The sequence below is a fragment of the Anas platyrhynchos genome, chromosome 2 (assembly GCF_047663525.1).
Source record: "Anas platyrhynchos isolate ZD024472 breed Pekin duck chromosome 2, IASCAAS_PekinDuck_T2T, whole genome shotgun sequence".
Lineage (NCBI taxonomy): Eukaryota > Metazoa > Chordata > Aves > Anseriformes > Anatidae > Anas > Anas platyrhynchos.
Window position 1 is genome coordinate 132825395 of NC_092588.1, and position 16247 is coordinate 132841641.

At 37.9% G+C, this 16247-nt stretch overlaps 1 protein-coding gene across 4 annotated transcripts in view; it reads right to left on the reverse strand.

The window, feature by feature from the left end:
- Positions 1 to 5924: 5924 nt before the first annotated feature.
- The window catches only part of UMAD1 (UBAP1-MVB12-associated (UMA) domain containing 1), a 200036-nt gene continuing 189713 nt past the window's right edge, over positions 5925 to 16247 (reverse strand). For all 4 annotated transcript variants that reach the window (XM_072033625.1, XM_027450845.3, XM_027450848.3 and 1 more), the window contains exon 4: positions 5925 to 7534. In XM_072033625.1, coding sequence (XP_071889726.1) covers positions 7277 to 7534 — 258 coding nt within the window. In that variant the 3' untranslated portion in view covers positions 5925 to 7276. The remainder of the gene's footprint in view (positions 7535 to 16247) is intronic.

Genomic DNA, 16247 nt, shown 5'->3' on the forward strand with positions numbered 1-16247 from the left:
CTTTTTCAGCATTATATTCATAGAATGCTTCTTCAGGGAAGACTGTCAGCCTGTGGATGAGTGAAAATAATTCGAGTCAAGATGATGCAGTACATCCCAGAAAGGCCTTGCTTTCCAGACTAATTGTAATTCGTCTAAAACAATATTCTACTCTCAAGTTTCAAGTTTTCAAGACATGTTAGGAACACTGTTCCTGTTGCATGTCATGAAGATGAGGGTGAACAACCCCACCTAAGTGATCACTACAGAGTACTTCTTTTTAGTCACTGTGCACACATTCTTATGAACAGACAGAGTGCCATTGCTACACAAGATCCTCACAGAACAAGTCTTCTCTGGCTTCTTCTTGATGTCTAAGATGTGTATAATCAGTCTGGGGATGACTTCACCATCCAGGAGATAGCCTTTAGCACCTTGGCCTGCATCTCCCATTGTGGTCTAAACAAGGTGAAATGGCTCAGGCAATCTGCTAAGATTGATGGACTACTATAAGTTGATCTTGCTCAGTTCAAAGTATTTAAAAATATCTGGTTTATCAAGAAGACAAAGTAAGATTTCAGCATGACCTTACATGCTTAAAACAATTGTGTCAAGTCTCTGTTGTTACATGAATAGTCATGTAGGAGACAGAAATGGAATTTAATCCAGTCTGTATTGCTTTTGCCCACAGGGTATCAGTGTAGGACATGCTTTTTTAAGGACTATAAGCACTGAGATTCTTGTCTACCAGGATATGCCTTAACCCAGAAGCAAAGCATCTGGCAAGACCCAAGGGGATGGAGCAGAGTATCCCCTGAGAGGCATTCAACTGATGTCCTGACACAGGGCATACTCTGAAGTCCCTCTGCTGAAGGAGGGAGGGCCACTGGAGGTGCTGGGGAAGATTTGAGAAATGCAGAGATTATAACCACACTTAGAGGTCTTAAATATGGCAGTGAACTAGCTTGGATGAAACCTATAATCTTGGAATAGTTTTTTTTTTTCCTAGACAATTCTCTCAGATTTGTATACATGAACAGCTAGAAGGAGTTTGTCATACATTTTTTTTTTTTTTTTACAGAAATAACTGCAACATGAATAGAGGTAATTTCACTAGCTAGTCTCGAAGTAAACAAAATACATCATCTGCTTTTGATCATTCACTCTAATTTTTACAGCTGTCTTAAGACTTAAAATTTGTCTTCAATTTAATTTCTATTAAGATTCAAAATGAATATTAATACTGATTTCTACTGTAAAGCTTTTTAGAGATCTACAGCAAAATGCTGCATTGCAATTTCTCAATCAACAGCCTCTTATTTGATGCCATTTAAAAATCTGATGGCAACTTCTAGCTTTGAAGCAGTAATTTTAACTTCATCATTGACAGTGGATGCATATACTGCACAGCACATGCAGTAAAAATTATAAAGGTAGTAATTTTAAATCCTTGTATTAATCCAATATCCATTGCCCATATGACACCTTACCAGTTTGTCTGCCCAAAAAGCGCAAGTTAAATTACAATATGAATTAACCTACATCAGTAATACAGAGAATAAGTTAACGCTGTCAACCATGATAAAAATTTGTCCATAACTATTCTAAGACAGATCTATAATACCTACAAGTACTGTAAAGCTACTTGAAATAAAATTTGGCAATCCTTTCTGGGATAAATTTAATGCATATGTTCTATTCCATCCTATCAAGTAGAGGGAGAAGTGGAGAAGTGTAAATGTTTTTTATTTGAGACAACTGAAGGAGAACTAACTAAACTACAAAAGACATTAAAGTCAAACAAAAACAAAAGGATCCTTTGACTCAAGTTGGTAAGATAAATATTACATCTTTGACAAAAGCCCTATATAAACATAAAATAGACAAAATCAGAGCTACAGGAATCTAAAAATGTCTAAGAGCAGAATAAGCCAAGCAGATGCACCAGTAGTTTCTAAAAACAGCTGAAAAAGGAAATTACAGCATAGTTCCCAAAGCACCACACATTTCTTGGTTTTCTTGAGGAAAACAAACAGCAGATTTCTTCACAAATAAAGGGTGACACAATGGTCAGACTGAAGTCCCAGTCTTTTTCCGTTCTAACAAGTATCAGTTCCTTTAAGTAAGCAATTCTCTTCTCATCATGGTGGCCCACTTTACCTGAGGCTCTGTTTCCTGAGCTCATCTGGCTTCTTTTCCAGCGTGATTTAGATGGATGCCCAAAGCTGACCTCTCGGAGCAGTTCCATGAACATTTGGATATGAGTGGCTACTCTAACCATACTGCTGATACCCACAAACAGTTGGATGAGGGATGTTTATAATTGAGGCTCATCTTTTTTTTGTTTGCTTCTGAGCAGTTTCTTTTATGTTCTGTTATTGAAGTGCATGTGTTGAATGACTTAAGAGGACAGCCTTGTAAATGAGATCTTTGATCTCAAGAGTTTATTTTATCTTTGCAGCAAGGAAAAGTGAATTGAATTGGCTGGCAGAACTGAGCCCCCTCTTTCCTCTGTTCTACAGCTGCTACATCCTTCTGGGGTCATCACAGTTTCCACTTCCACCACTAGATACTCTATTTTGCTGAAGAATTAAAAAAAGGCTTCTCTGGCATTTCATCATAACCTGCAGCACAATGCTGAAAGCTCTGCAGCTCCTGGTTTATTGTATGAACCATGCAGCACACTCAGATTGTTTTGCTTCTGTAGAAGGAATGTGTTGAATAAACCACTGAGCTCTGATACAGCAAAACTCTGTGAGCTACCCTGATGCCTCATGAGAAAGCAAACTTTAATATTCACTGTCCTTTTTTTTTTTGGGGGGGGGGGGTAAAATACAGTCTAGAAAGACTACAACATGGAAGGTTGCAGACAGAAAACAAGTATTTGTGCTGAGAGGTTGAAAGAAATATGAGTTCAGTCTTCAGTCGTTCCTCTCCCACTATCTATATTAATGCACAGAGGCATTACCATTAGGGACCACTGTGCTAGCTACTACACATACACACAACAAAAACAGACACCACAGGGCACAGTACCAATTTGCTTCTTGGTTTGGATCGCCAATATACTATTGTCATATTGTTACCACCTGCACTTCATTTAGTTTCTGCATTTTCATTACAGCCAGTGTTAGCTGCTATAGAAATAATGCACAATGAAAACTTCTCTACGTCTTTCCTGTCCATCCCGTCATCGTCCCCCACCCCAGTTTAATTTAATTCTACTATGTATTTTTCCTTCTAAGCAACTAAAAGAAATAATGGATACATGAGAACTCTGCCATGTGATAGTAGGTAGATTTTTGTACAAAGCCAGTAATTTTTAATTGCCTCAAAGTCATTGCATGCAGAATAGTCAAAACATGCCAGGCTTAGTCAAGACCTCTAGCATCCTCCATGAAAGCCTATGCTCATGAAGAGATGAAGCACCACAGAAAGGTTGAAGGAACCCAGTGTGGCTTAAACCTTCCTCTTCCCTCAGCACTAAAAAGGAGCCTGCCTTTGGATTTTAAGGAGTTATTCGGTGGGTTCTGCCTCTCTGTTGCTGTAACAGACACTGACTGGCTTTGAAAGGAAATCTGGTCAATCTGGAATTGCCTCGTCACCAGAAGAGCAGTTGCAGTTACCCAAGAAGGGAAGGAGTTATCCCCTATTAGTTGCAGTTCTGGTTCCTCTCCATGCTCACTAGGCTGAGAACAGAAAAACCAAAGCAAGATGAATTGTCATGTCATAACAAAAGGGAGGTGGTGGGGAGGAGAGAAAAGCGGTTTCTCAAGCACAAGTTTCAGGCTATTGTTCTGAACAACCCACTTGTCTTGCAGGGGAGGCAGCTTTTTTTTTTTTTTTTTTTTTTTTTTTTTTTTTTAACGTGACAGGTTCTCTAGCTAAAATGCAATGAACTGTGTATTATTTTGAGCTATTGTAATTACCATAGTGACTATGCTCCTTGTCTTTTCCCTTTTTTTGCTCTAGGGTCAAAACCTCTCATCTGTGACCACACAAGTGTGCATTGCCAGCTGCAGTACTACTGTAGCATCGAGGTTCAGATCATACTTTACAGAAAATGTCAGAAAGTGGATCTGCAGCCATCTCCTTGACTGACCTCCTGTGCACCGCGTTGTCTGGTTCCACTTCGGGTTTCGCCACCAGGGAATTGTCTGTAGGGACTAGCTCACGCTCAGCCTTCCGTTGGGCTGTTCTGGATGCAATTATTCTTTGATTTACCTCTGAACATGTGGGTTTCGCTCTCCTTTTTCTACATTTAAAATTGGACTTTTCCAGAGGCCTGTATTTACAACTTTTCCAGAGGAAATAGGAAGTGTCTTGTTATGTTTGATTTATTGGAAAGCTCCATAAGGAAGCTATCACACAAAGCAGAGTACACCTCTTGCAAGGAAAATGTACAGAACTGCAAACAAAACTCAAACTCTCCCATGAACCAAACTCAACCTAAATAAATTGTTAAATGGAGGAGTAAAGGCCTAGTATTATGTCCACTAATGGCAGTAACGAAGCCGCCATTTACAGCACTCCACTGGCACAGGATCACACCTCAGCCTTTCATTATTAGTTCTGGAGCTGACAATTTGCCTTGATGTTGCTGATACCAGCTATGAAGTATCTTTCAGTTCTGTCTAAACAATTTACGTGTGTATTCATAACACAAAGCAAACAGTTCTGTTCAAGTTCTCATTTTCATAGAAAGAACATACAGAAAGGACTGCCAGGGCATTTTAGTATTTTGATCCTAGTACTGATTATAATAATGTGGGTTAAAATCTTTGGTCAAATGTTTGAAGGCCATTATATAGAACCATTCAGTGCTCACAGTGACAGAGGAATTTTTTTTTCAATGTAACAGTCACCTAGCATATGATGCTAACTATGCCACACAGAAATGCTATGCATTTTTATATGAATTAAGACTATTTGAAATCTTTCATTTTATGAAGATTTTGTGCCATCTTCATGTTATTAGTGGGCAAATAGTAATATCCATAAATCTTAGTAATTTATAACAGTTTAAGTGTATTTTTTCTTTTCCCAGTGGGAAGAACTTCACCTTTGCTGTCTGGATACCATTAGGCTTCAAGCCACTTTTTATGGATGATGTCAAGCAAGGGAGAGATCTGAGCCCCAACCCTTGCTGGAGAGAGGGCAGTGAGGAGACGCATTCCCGGTACCCCTGCTCATTATGAGTATTCTTGCTATGTGTAAATTTTACCCTTTATGGGACATGGCTAGGGATGCAGGCCAAATGTTTAACCTACTGTCCATATTTCTCATCATGGGTGAATAAAACCTCCTCCCCACCCTCCTTTGCATTTTATTTTCTTTTGAAAGGATGGGATATTGGCTTGTGAGTGTAACAGAGCACAATTTTGACAAGATATAATTATTTTAGATGAATTATCTAAGACTAATAAAAAATGAATGCCAGAAAAGTTATATGCTATGTCAGCTAAGAAGGAAAGAACAAGTATTGTGAGTTTGTTGGCTTTCCAGCAGCGTCATGCAGTTCTGCTTCTAGAGCCAGGGAAACATTTCAGACTTGAAACGAACAGCTTGAATGGAAACAAGCTATTTGCAGAATGGTTAATTTTTAAAGGTTAAATATAAAACAAACATGGAAATTAAAGTTAGTGCTTCAGGTACTTGTTAACTAGAAAACTCAGCACACAAAACAGTACAAAGCAGCTTTGTAAAAATAATTCTTCCTTCTAAGAAGTCTGAGCACCTCCTAGCTCACAGCAGTAACATCAGGTAAAGGTGTGGTGTACTTGCTCAAAAGGACTTTTTTTTTTTCCTTTTAAAATCAGGTCCTGACTTTTAAATGGCACTGAAAAAAAAAATAATTCCAAATTAAAGCAAGCTCAAACTCCTGTAAAGCTGAATGGTCACAGCTATAGAGAACAACACAGGTCAAGCCAAATTAAACTCTCACACATTATTTAACACATTTTTATTGAGAGTGCAGCACAGATACTTTCCCTGAAACAATTACTTCAAAACATTTATGAACATAAATTGTCAAAAATATGCTAACAAATATACTTAAATACATACATTAAAAAAAAATCTCGAAAACAAATATTTAACAGCCTAAGACACATTCACAATGTAATTTCTCCATTATTTATGTTTTTTATCTCTAACACAAGAGGACACAGGTCTGAAAATCTGCATATATTAAGCTATCACAGAGCATAAAAATTATATGAAAATATCTACTAGCATTTGGCACAATGCAAATATTCTACCCCAAGAGAAAAAAAACAACAACACAGTGTAATCTTTTGAGATACACAGATTGTTATTCACGCAAATTGTGATGTTACAACAGCAACTCTTGTTTTAGTTGGAAAAACCCAAAGGTGGTGAGCAGGGGACACGGTGGTTTGTGAGAAAGCATGTTTAGGTACTTAGCCATCTAATTTAGCTGGATAAGGAACAATGTAATGTTTTCCTGTTGTTAAACATTGCCATCTGTATCTCTGGCACACAAATTAAAAAAAGAAGGGTGTGACCATTAAAAGTACGTGTCCTGAGATTTCCTTCTTTAAGGGGCAAAGAGGTTAAAATGGAAAAGCTGATCCGTGTATAAATCAGGAACACATGTGGCAGTGAGAACAAACAGCAGCCAACAGGCAGCCCAGGAGGACTTCTCCAGGCAACAGGAGCGGCACAAAACGGGGAGGCCACAAATACCATCTAATGGGAAGACAGCGCAGTAACTGGTTGTAACTTTTGAATCAATAAGTTTAATTGACTGGGTGAAGTACTCCTAACTATTTCAGTACTCAGAATTAAGCCTGGGTTTTAAAAGTTTTTGGCTGGGAAGCTCTCTGTCCAGTAGAACAAAGAAGCATTGCTGTAACATTAATACTGGCTTCTATCTGCAGAAAATCAAAGGTGATCTTAAAGAAACATGTAGAACAGGATATATGTGCTTAGTATCAGAGTGAAATAACAAAACAGTGCAGATGTGCGTAGACTTCATCTTAAAGTTATGAAATGTTTGCGCCTACAGCCTACCTACGGGAAGTAGATACCAACAGCCAGCCCAGGCTGAAACAGCTTTACTTGATTTCTTTGGAGATAAACAGAATACCTTACATAGCAAGTTACAGTTCACTTAAAGCAAAAGAATATAACATAGTACCGAATAATAATCCTTTGGATCCAATGGATCTCACATCCAGTGGTAGGCCCCCAAAATATCAAGATGTTTAAAATGAGTTTTTATGTTCACGTTAAGACTTTTTCCTTGACACATACAGAAAAGATCAAGAAAACATTACAGATCACAAAGCACTGAATTTTCAAGTGTAAAGTCGTACCAAAATCTTGATAAATTGTCATTGATGTCATAGGTGAGCAGTCGGTCAGGAACGTCATTACGGGTGCCCTGTACTGCTAACACATGTGGTGCTAGGGCAAAGGGTACATCACTCAGAAGATCTGACATGAAAGGGCTGCTTTCCAAATTTTGACTCCTTCCATTTCCCATCTCTGCACTTGATACCGTCAACTGCGATCGGTGCCCGGTATTTGTCTGAAGAGAACAGAAGAACAATAATTTAGACACTACAGACCAGGCAGCTAAGGCTTTTTACTTAGAACCATCATGACCTATTAGTGAATAATAATAATAATAATAATAAAAATAGTTGCAGAGTTTAGTTCAGGTAGATCTGAATTAGCAAATCCTAATGCATATCGATACAATACTTTGGATTAAGTTGATTCTAATTAAGACTGAAAACAACGTTTTATTTCTTGAATGGTTTAGTGTAATTTATCTAATGTTATTCTGCATTTAAGAAAACAAAGGCTGAGGGGACTTTTTGTCATCAAGTCTAGTCTTGTTTAGGGGAAATTACTGCATATAATTTCTTTCTTAAACCGATGAAGAACCTTCTGAAACACAGAATTTTGTTCTCCCACCCCCTTTCAGAAGTCATCCTACAAATGTAGGACTCTGGTTATTAAAACAACAACAACAACAAAACCCTCCTAGCCTAGTTCTTTCAAAGTATTCCCAATATTGATTTCCAATTTGAAACAGAGTTGTTTCACTAGCTGGTGAGGCCTGTAATATGTCAATTTATGCGTTGACAAATATGTGCTTTATAGATTATTAGAAAAGCCCAGTTAACAAAACGAAAACAAACAAACAAACAAATCCTCTAAACCAAAACAAACAATGAAATAAAATGCCCTGCCATACAGAATAAATCAATATAATTTACAAAAAATGCCATCAGATAGGATGCTGGACCCAACAGTCTTACAAGCTTTGATATTGGCTTACCAAAATGACCTTATTAAGTGTCTATCCTAAAAGTTCCACCATTTTAAAAACAAAGAAAATACTATTTACTCTGCCTCTGAAAGCAAATCTAACTTCCTTTACTATTTGTAGCAACAATGTGCTTTATAAACCAATAGTCCTCACATCGTCTCAAAGAGTAAGATGATTGCCATAGGGATTTCTAATACATATAAGCACATACATAAATATTTAAATTTGACTTGTTCAAAAGTGCTTAACAAGTCACGTCAGCTAAAAACATTGTACACGAATTTCTGATTGCAGTCCTGACTTCTTCCTTTCAACCCACACATCCAGAAAAATCCAAAACTTACACTGTTATTAGGGAAAGGAAAGCACTGAAAGCTTTAAATTTGCTAATCTGATGTTCAGCTGATCATAAGAGTCAAACGGGTTTAGTTGTTATGGAGGTTGCTTTCCTCCTAAATTATGTCACGATCCGAAGGTGAGTTGTGCTTCTCCAGATCTGACCTGTGCTAGCGCTGAATGTTACAGACCGTGGTTAGTACAGAGAATCTGAGGCCATGGCTGTTTGGTGGGAGGAGAGTTTTGGGTGGTGAGGTGGCAGTGGTGGGGCCTATGTACCTTGGAGAGTACATAACCTAAGCATTTAGCCACGTACAGGGCGCTCCATCTGCTTCCTGCAAAGGAAGTGCTGGAGCTGACTTGAGTGCAACCCGAGAGCTAGTCATTCCTTACACAATCCAAAATCTCACCTAGTACGATGGATAAACAAACATCAAACCTAGTTAAGTATCAACAGTTAAACAGACAGATAATCTTGCCCATCCAAGCCAAACACTTTTCTTTGCTGAGCAGAAGCTCACTGCTCCACGTGCTGTAGGGACAGAAGGGGTTAGTGGTGCTCCACGCTCTGAAGTGAACCAGGTTTGGAAGCTTTTGTTGTTAGTCATGATGACTGGACATCCAAAGCTTAAGCTAAGCTTCCCAAGATCCATTACCAGTATGACACAGCGTATGAATGTAAAATTCCCTAAGGCTAAGAAGTTTTACTAAAAGGAATGACTGCCAGATTATCACCCAATACAGAAGAGGAGCAAAAGAGCTCCAAAGCAAGCAAGTAATGAAAGCAGCTTCCTACCCAGCTGCTGGGACCTGCTTCCCAGTAGACATCCTATTTGATTTTTTTCCTCTCTTTCAGATCACTTTCTTACCGATTGGTATTAAACTTCATTCTATTTAATAGGTATCAGAAAGGACAGAGTAGTCTCATCTTTGCCTATTCTTCCAGGCCGCTTCAGAGCTTTCTGGAGATAAACAAGATACATGTCTGGGTTTCTCCTGTTTTCACAATATTCTGCACCCTGCCTCTGAGCCACTGTAATTCTGACATGTCTGTACTACGCAATTCCTCCAGTTCCAGTTTACAGGGCTTTCTGTCATATCTCTCAGCTTTCCTTTCTTCTCGTCTTTATTCTTATGAGTACGTAACAGCAATTCAGAGAGTGACATGCAACAGTAAAGGCAAGAGTTGATAAAGATTTCTTTTAGCTTTGCTTGCTGATTCTGGTACCTTTAGAGGGTAAGGAACATAGGGAAGCTAGCAGATAAGTTAGAAAGATAGCCTGCAGAGCTGTCTTATGGCAGCTTTCCAAGCTCTGAGAAATAAATAAAATTAAAAAAATAAAAATAAAAATTAGATGAAAAAGAAAAAAGAAAAAACACACCACAAGCAATAGCACCATAGTCTGTAAGTTCAGGAAAAACCCTAAAACCTTATTTGTCTCTTCTGATCAGCACAGTTATCTTCAAGTTGAAGACCTGCAGCTCTCACTTTAAAGGAGATCTTAGCTTCTGTAGTTGCTAATCAATTAGCAACACTTACAGGGAAGCCTTCCTTCTTGTCATGGCCGAATAGGCTCAGGGTGTGCATCAGAACAAATTCAACAAGATATTTCTGATATAGACATGCAGGTTTACTAAGAACACTACCAAACACACAGAACATGTATTTATGTTAATGATGTTTATCTGGAAAAAAAAAAAAAAACAAGAAACAGCACACTTCAAATATGTACTTAAACTTGCAGCTGCTGTATATTTCAAAGCTTCCCTGTAAAGTCTACTATGCACAAATTTCTTATATTCCCTCCTGAAAGAAAGAACTGGCGGAGCTTTTATTGAGGTGCCGGTATTTGCTTATATGTCATCAGTCCTGTATTCTGAAGAGGAGAGCAAAGCCAGAAAGCCCAAAATGAAAAACAGGAAAAGGTTACATCTAGGAATCAATTAAACAAAATCTTCAAAGGACCTCCTGCCTCCCCCACTCCCACATTCCAGGGAAAAATGATCTCTCACTCGTTGTCCTATTCCCATAGCTCGGATGATAATCAGAAATCCCTACAATGCAATGTTTATTTTGTTTGGCAAATCATACATTTAAGAACACCTGTTTCTATCTTAATTGTCCCTCAAGCTGGATGAACTCAATTTACAATGCAAATTAGACCATCATGTGGCAAAACTAACTTCAAAGAGGGAAAAAAATGGGAGACAGCACAAAGCATCTTGGATCTTCTTTTTTCTCCCAGGAGCCTTACAGTTGTTAGAAGGGTGCCAAATGGGCAGCCCCAGAAATGAAACCCTTTCTGCACACAGCAGATACTGTGTATTGACAGAGATAGCGCAACGACCAGCTGTCCTTATTCTCAGTCCCACTCCAACTTTCAAAGGAAGGAAGGATGAATTACGTCAGAAATATTTTATAGTTAAACACTACTTTACCATACTCAATCTCTATATGAGGTTGTGAAGTTCTTAATAGTCTGTAGATGCTGATAGTATTTAAATGAACAAAACAGTATAATAAACAAAGTCTAAAAGGGATGGGAAGAACATAGTGCAGACAAGTCAGGAACAAAGGAAAAAAAGTGTCTGGTCAGTATAACAAATGCTATAATCTGACCTCTGATCCAATAGTACTTGGATACTGATCCAATAGTACTTGGATACAATAGTCCATCCATCCCCTCATGAGAAGGCCTTGGGTGCAATATCACAAGCTTACATCAGAAATGAGAAAAGAACTCAAGATTTCCTATTTCAGTTCCACACATAAACCACTACTAACTCCCAAGAAAAAAAAGCTTTTTGTTTGTTTGTTTTTTTAAATTATCTTAAAATGCTCATGTTCACTTTCTCATTTCTAGAAAGTCACATCTTACTTTATTGGACCGACTTCCCTGCAAATTATGCAATGTGAAAAAAACATAACCTGACCCAAGTGTGGTAGAAACACACTGGCCAAAGTCAACCTGGCCATACCTCCCTGCTCCTATGCTGGTCAGATAAGCAGGGTTTAAAAATGCAAGGGGCAGCATTAAAGTATGCTGCAAAGTTGACTCTTTGGACACTTTGTCCCCTTCCAAAAGCAAGAACAACTGCTCCAGTGTGCAGAGATGGAGGCCGTGATAGACAGTATAAGCAATGCCCAGCATTGAGGATGGACAGCTAGAAAAATGGTCACATTTGCAGTTTAAATCCTTGAATATTGTGGACCTCATCTTTTTACCTGGTACAGTTTCATGTCCACTTTGGCAGTGCCCATTCCTTGCCAGCTATCTACATACACAGACAAAAAGTTCCTGTCCTGAAGAATTCAGGTTGCACAAAGTATTTTTACGGTTTTGCCCAGTGCAGTCATTGCAGGCAATTTTTGGTCTTTGCTATGAAGAATTGTTTCTGAACACTCTTAAAATGATATTCAGATAATGGCCTCATGTGTAAGATCTTTCCAAGCTAGATATGTTTGTCTTTGTCCTAATCATAAAGGCGTCCTATACAAGGGCTGAGACATATTTCACTCATATGCTGGAGAACCCACATCAGCGAACAGAGCTTGATGGGGCCAACCTGACCAGCAGGCTGTTATGGTGTCCGTGGTACTGGAAGGAAGAACTGGACACCCTAGTAGAGAACATCCATCACCCATCAGGGCTAAATCACCAAGCTGGTGACACTGCAAACACCAGCAGAAAGCTGCGTTACGCAATCAAAGCCAAGGTTATGAAATGGCTTATGTTCTCATGCACGCATTCCTCAGGCACATATAGAACTGCAAGTCCTAGAGAATTTGATATCTCACATTAGTCACACTTCTTTCTACTTAAATGTCTAACTTATTTATCCAGAACACAATCTATTCAGAGCATATTCTCTGGACATTAGCTAAACAAAGCACTGCCAAATGCTATGACACACAATCCCGCTATGAGAAATATTAATTGAATGCACTTAGAATATCACCAAACAATTTACATTTCGCCAAGCACTGGGGAGTTCAAAAAATCAGTTAAAATTACAGAAGGTATGGTACTCAGATTTAATTCAAACAAGAAAGGTGTTTTCTTCGTTCTTGGCTTGGAACCCAAATGAAGAGGGATGAAAGAAGCACTATGGAAACATATATGGTAGCTGGCTACCGGCTACTAATTGTGACAGCAAGGGTGTTATATGTTATTTCAAAACCAACAAAGTATAAAATTATCATCTAAAGTAAATTCCTCCTCTTACGCTCTTATATCTTTATTTTTATATCCCTCAGATGCCTTTAAAAACATCTAATTCGCTGCATCTATGTGTGCTAACCGCAAAGTCTGCCAAGAGCCTCATAAGGAAGAAAAAATGCAGTTTACAATGTACTGGGAAGCTGGATTTACAGTGCTCTGAAGCAAAATCAAAGATCAGTGCCAGCATTATTATCATCCAAATTATTGAACAAGGTTTCCGACCAAAAAGTGATTTATCTCAAGAAATGTGTACTTTCTGTAAAAGAGGCTTTTTTTTTCTTTTTTCTGAGAAGCAGATCAATTTTCCTTAAAAAGCCAGCCTTAAGAAACAAGCAGTATGTTCAGCATCCCCACAATATCATACCTATGCCAAAGACAGAGACCTACAACACTGATGTTGATATAGAAATATTATCTTTAATTCAAGCAATTTTGCGGTATTACAGCCCGTAGTGTGTTATAATGTGTCTTACAACGTAGGCAGCATTATGCAGTTATTTCTGATGTATCTAGAAATGGAAATTGTCTCAGTGGATTCATCTTCCAATTGTGTTTCAACTGATGCTTTTAAGATATTCACTGGGCCTCTTTAGAAAATTTGTAGGAATTCCAGAGTGAGCATCACCAGTGATGATAATGATCTTTGCCATTACTTTTCTTATTTGAAAAGAGGAACAGATGGGAAAAGAAGAATTACTTGCAAGGCTCGCTGAATGTTTAGCACATTGTATTCAGAAGTTTAAGCGAGGAGAAAAGGATCAGTAAGACCTTGCTGGAGGGGAGGAAAAGTGTACATGACATGATAGCTTCTAAATATCACAAAGAAACAAACCCAAAACAACAGAAACAGAAGAAAAACAAACAAACAAACAAAAACCATACCAGATATACAACAATACGTATATGGCCAACATCTTTACAGAATTCACCCAGACTAGTAAAATACAGAAGCCACTGAAAAGGCTCAGAAAACTTCACATGAATGTTGGGAGCTGCTATTCTTTCGAGGTTCAATTGAAAGTTTACTCAGCATCCCCTCCAGGGACTCCAGAAGAAATTTGTTTCTGCTTTGGAACAACAAAAGCAGGTGGAAGAAAAAGTGCAGGAGACCTCGTAGTGGCTGGCTGCAGTACCGTGATGGCTTCTGGTCAGTGTATTTCTTTCTGAAGAGAAATGCAGCGAATGTAATTGTAATCCTAGTCTCAGATTGGTGTTGTCATTGGTTCCAACAGGGACGACTTGCACGCTGAAAGCTCCTGGCGAAGATCGAGTCCTTGGAGAGGCTTTTAGAGCAACAATGGCTGTCAATGGAAATCAGCTTTCCTGTTTGCTTTGGGCTCTCATTTCCCAACTTTTCATGACTCATAGTCTGTAATACAGCACCGATCTGTCTTTCTTAAAGAGCTCCTGCTACTTGCACAAATGTCATGTCTTAGTACACAGCATGTTTTTTTCTCCATTTATCAATATTGCTACTCCGAATAACACAGAACCAGGTTCTAAAATAAGCTTTTAAGTATATTTTTTACTGATTTGTGACATATATTTTAGGTATTTTTCTTTTCTCTCTTCCTCTTTAAAGCATGCTTTTGAGCTTTTTCCTAGACTAGGACAGAATCAGGTTAACGTTCCTGAGATCTTAAATAAAATTCTAAAGAAATAGTAAAAAGTGCCTCTGACATTCTACAGTTTATTTTATTTTATTATTATAATAGAAAAGCTCCCCACAGAGTATTCTAGCACACTGACAGCAATAGGGGAATCTCTGCTAAACCACACTTTCGTATTAGCAATGATATGCATTTCTACTTCCTTATTGGACTTAAAGCAATTAGAAAAGTATAATTGTTCAGAACTGGCTTTTTCAGTCATGCAGGAACAATTTGATATTCTAAATGCAGAATGAACTGCCTGTATTTAATACATGCTCCTTGCCCCCTCAAACAGCTAAAACTGTTAATCACTCTAGAAGGGAAGCACTGCAAGGTTGCCATTTGAACTTGTGATACTTTGAATAGTTGCGTGGTTAAAGTGTGTTAATTATCCTAGTAAATACTAGAGATGCCTGTTAACACTTGTAAAATGCAATTCCACCCTGAAAAGTTTTAAGTAACACAAAAGACTGCATATCTGGAGTCTAAAGCATCTATGCCCTTATTAATGCTAGAAGAAAAACGTTGTTTTTCTTAGTTAACAATTTTACAAACTCCAACTGAAATAAGATTAAGCTTCTGTTTTACTCAAACCCCTATAATAATGATTTGACACATGAAATACTTGGAGGGTGTTTGGTGATAAATTTAGCTAAGATATTGAACTTCATATAACTGAGATTGTAGAATGAAATTTTTATTTCTAAGTCCTACTTCTATACCTTTATTCCTAATACCATTTATTTTACTTAACTGTTTTATTCATTGTTTAAAGACAGAAAATCATAACATCTCAAATATGGGCATCTAGAACAGGAAATTACATAATTGTGAACAGGGATGCAACATGAGGAAAAACTGTAGAACTAACAAAAAGTAAAAATAGGAAGAAGGCAGAAAATAATTCTATATCTTCATTAAAAATAGGTCCTAATTTCCCACCATAATTAAAATAATATTTTAGCCAAATGAATTTGGGCTATATAAACTTTTACAATGAATACATCTAGGTCTCCATACAATGAAAATAACACCAAATTGTACAAGCCAAAAATGCAGAACCTCAAAGATCCAAAAATAGTAACTGATCTGAGTAAGAGGTGATACTGCTCTGAGCCTGCCACAGATTTGGAGCTTTGTCACTCAGTGTAGAAAAATACCACATTGAAAAGAATGCCTGATCTTCATGCTGATCATGATGTGAGGTTTGAAATAAAAGATGCAAAAAAAAAAAAAAAAAAATACAAGCCTAGTTTCTGCATTAAGCCCTGTGTAGGTGAGGTAGGGCCAGAGAAGGGCCATTTTTGTTTTGTTTTTAGTGCCCAAATTTCTTTTTTCTTTAATAGAATTCATTTTCTTGTTCCCCTTTCCTGGAACCAGGGATATTCCAGCACACAAACGATTTTGTCACCAATTTAAGATGTCAGAACTCACTTCTATCTTAGAACAATACTGTATCATGGGATCCTTCTACAGCAAAATGTTTTTATACTAAAAATAATTTTTGAACAATTACATTTGTATTGGAATAAAAACTTTATTCCCTTCCTTTTCGTCCCTTCAATTGCAACCAATTCCAGCACTTCTGAATATTAAAATGTAAGATGCATACCAGCCTTCATGCACCCTCAGCAGCAGGGTTCCCTTTCCTGCTGCATTCCTGCACCCCTCTGCAGGCCCTAGAGCACAGGGCACAGTCCTAATACGTGAATTTTGGACAACTTTCCCCTTTACAACATGAATACCATGATA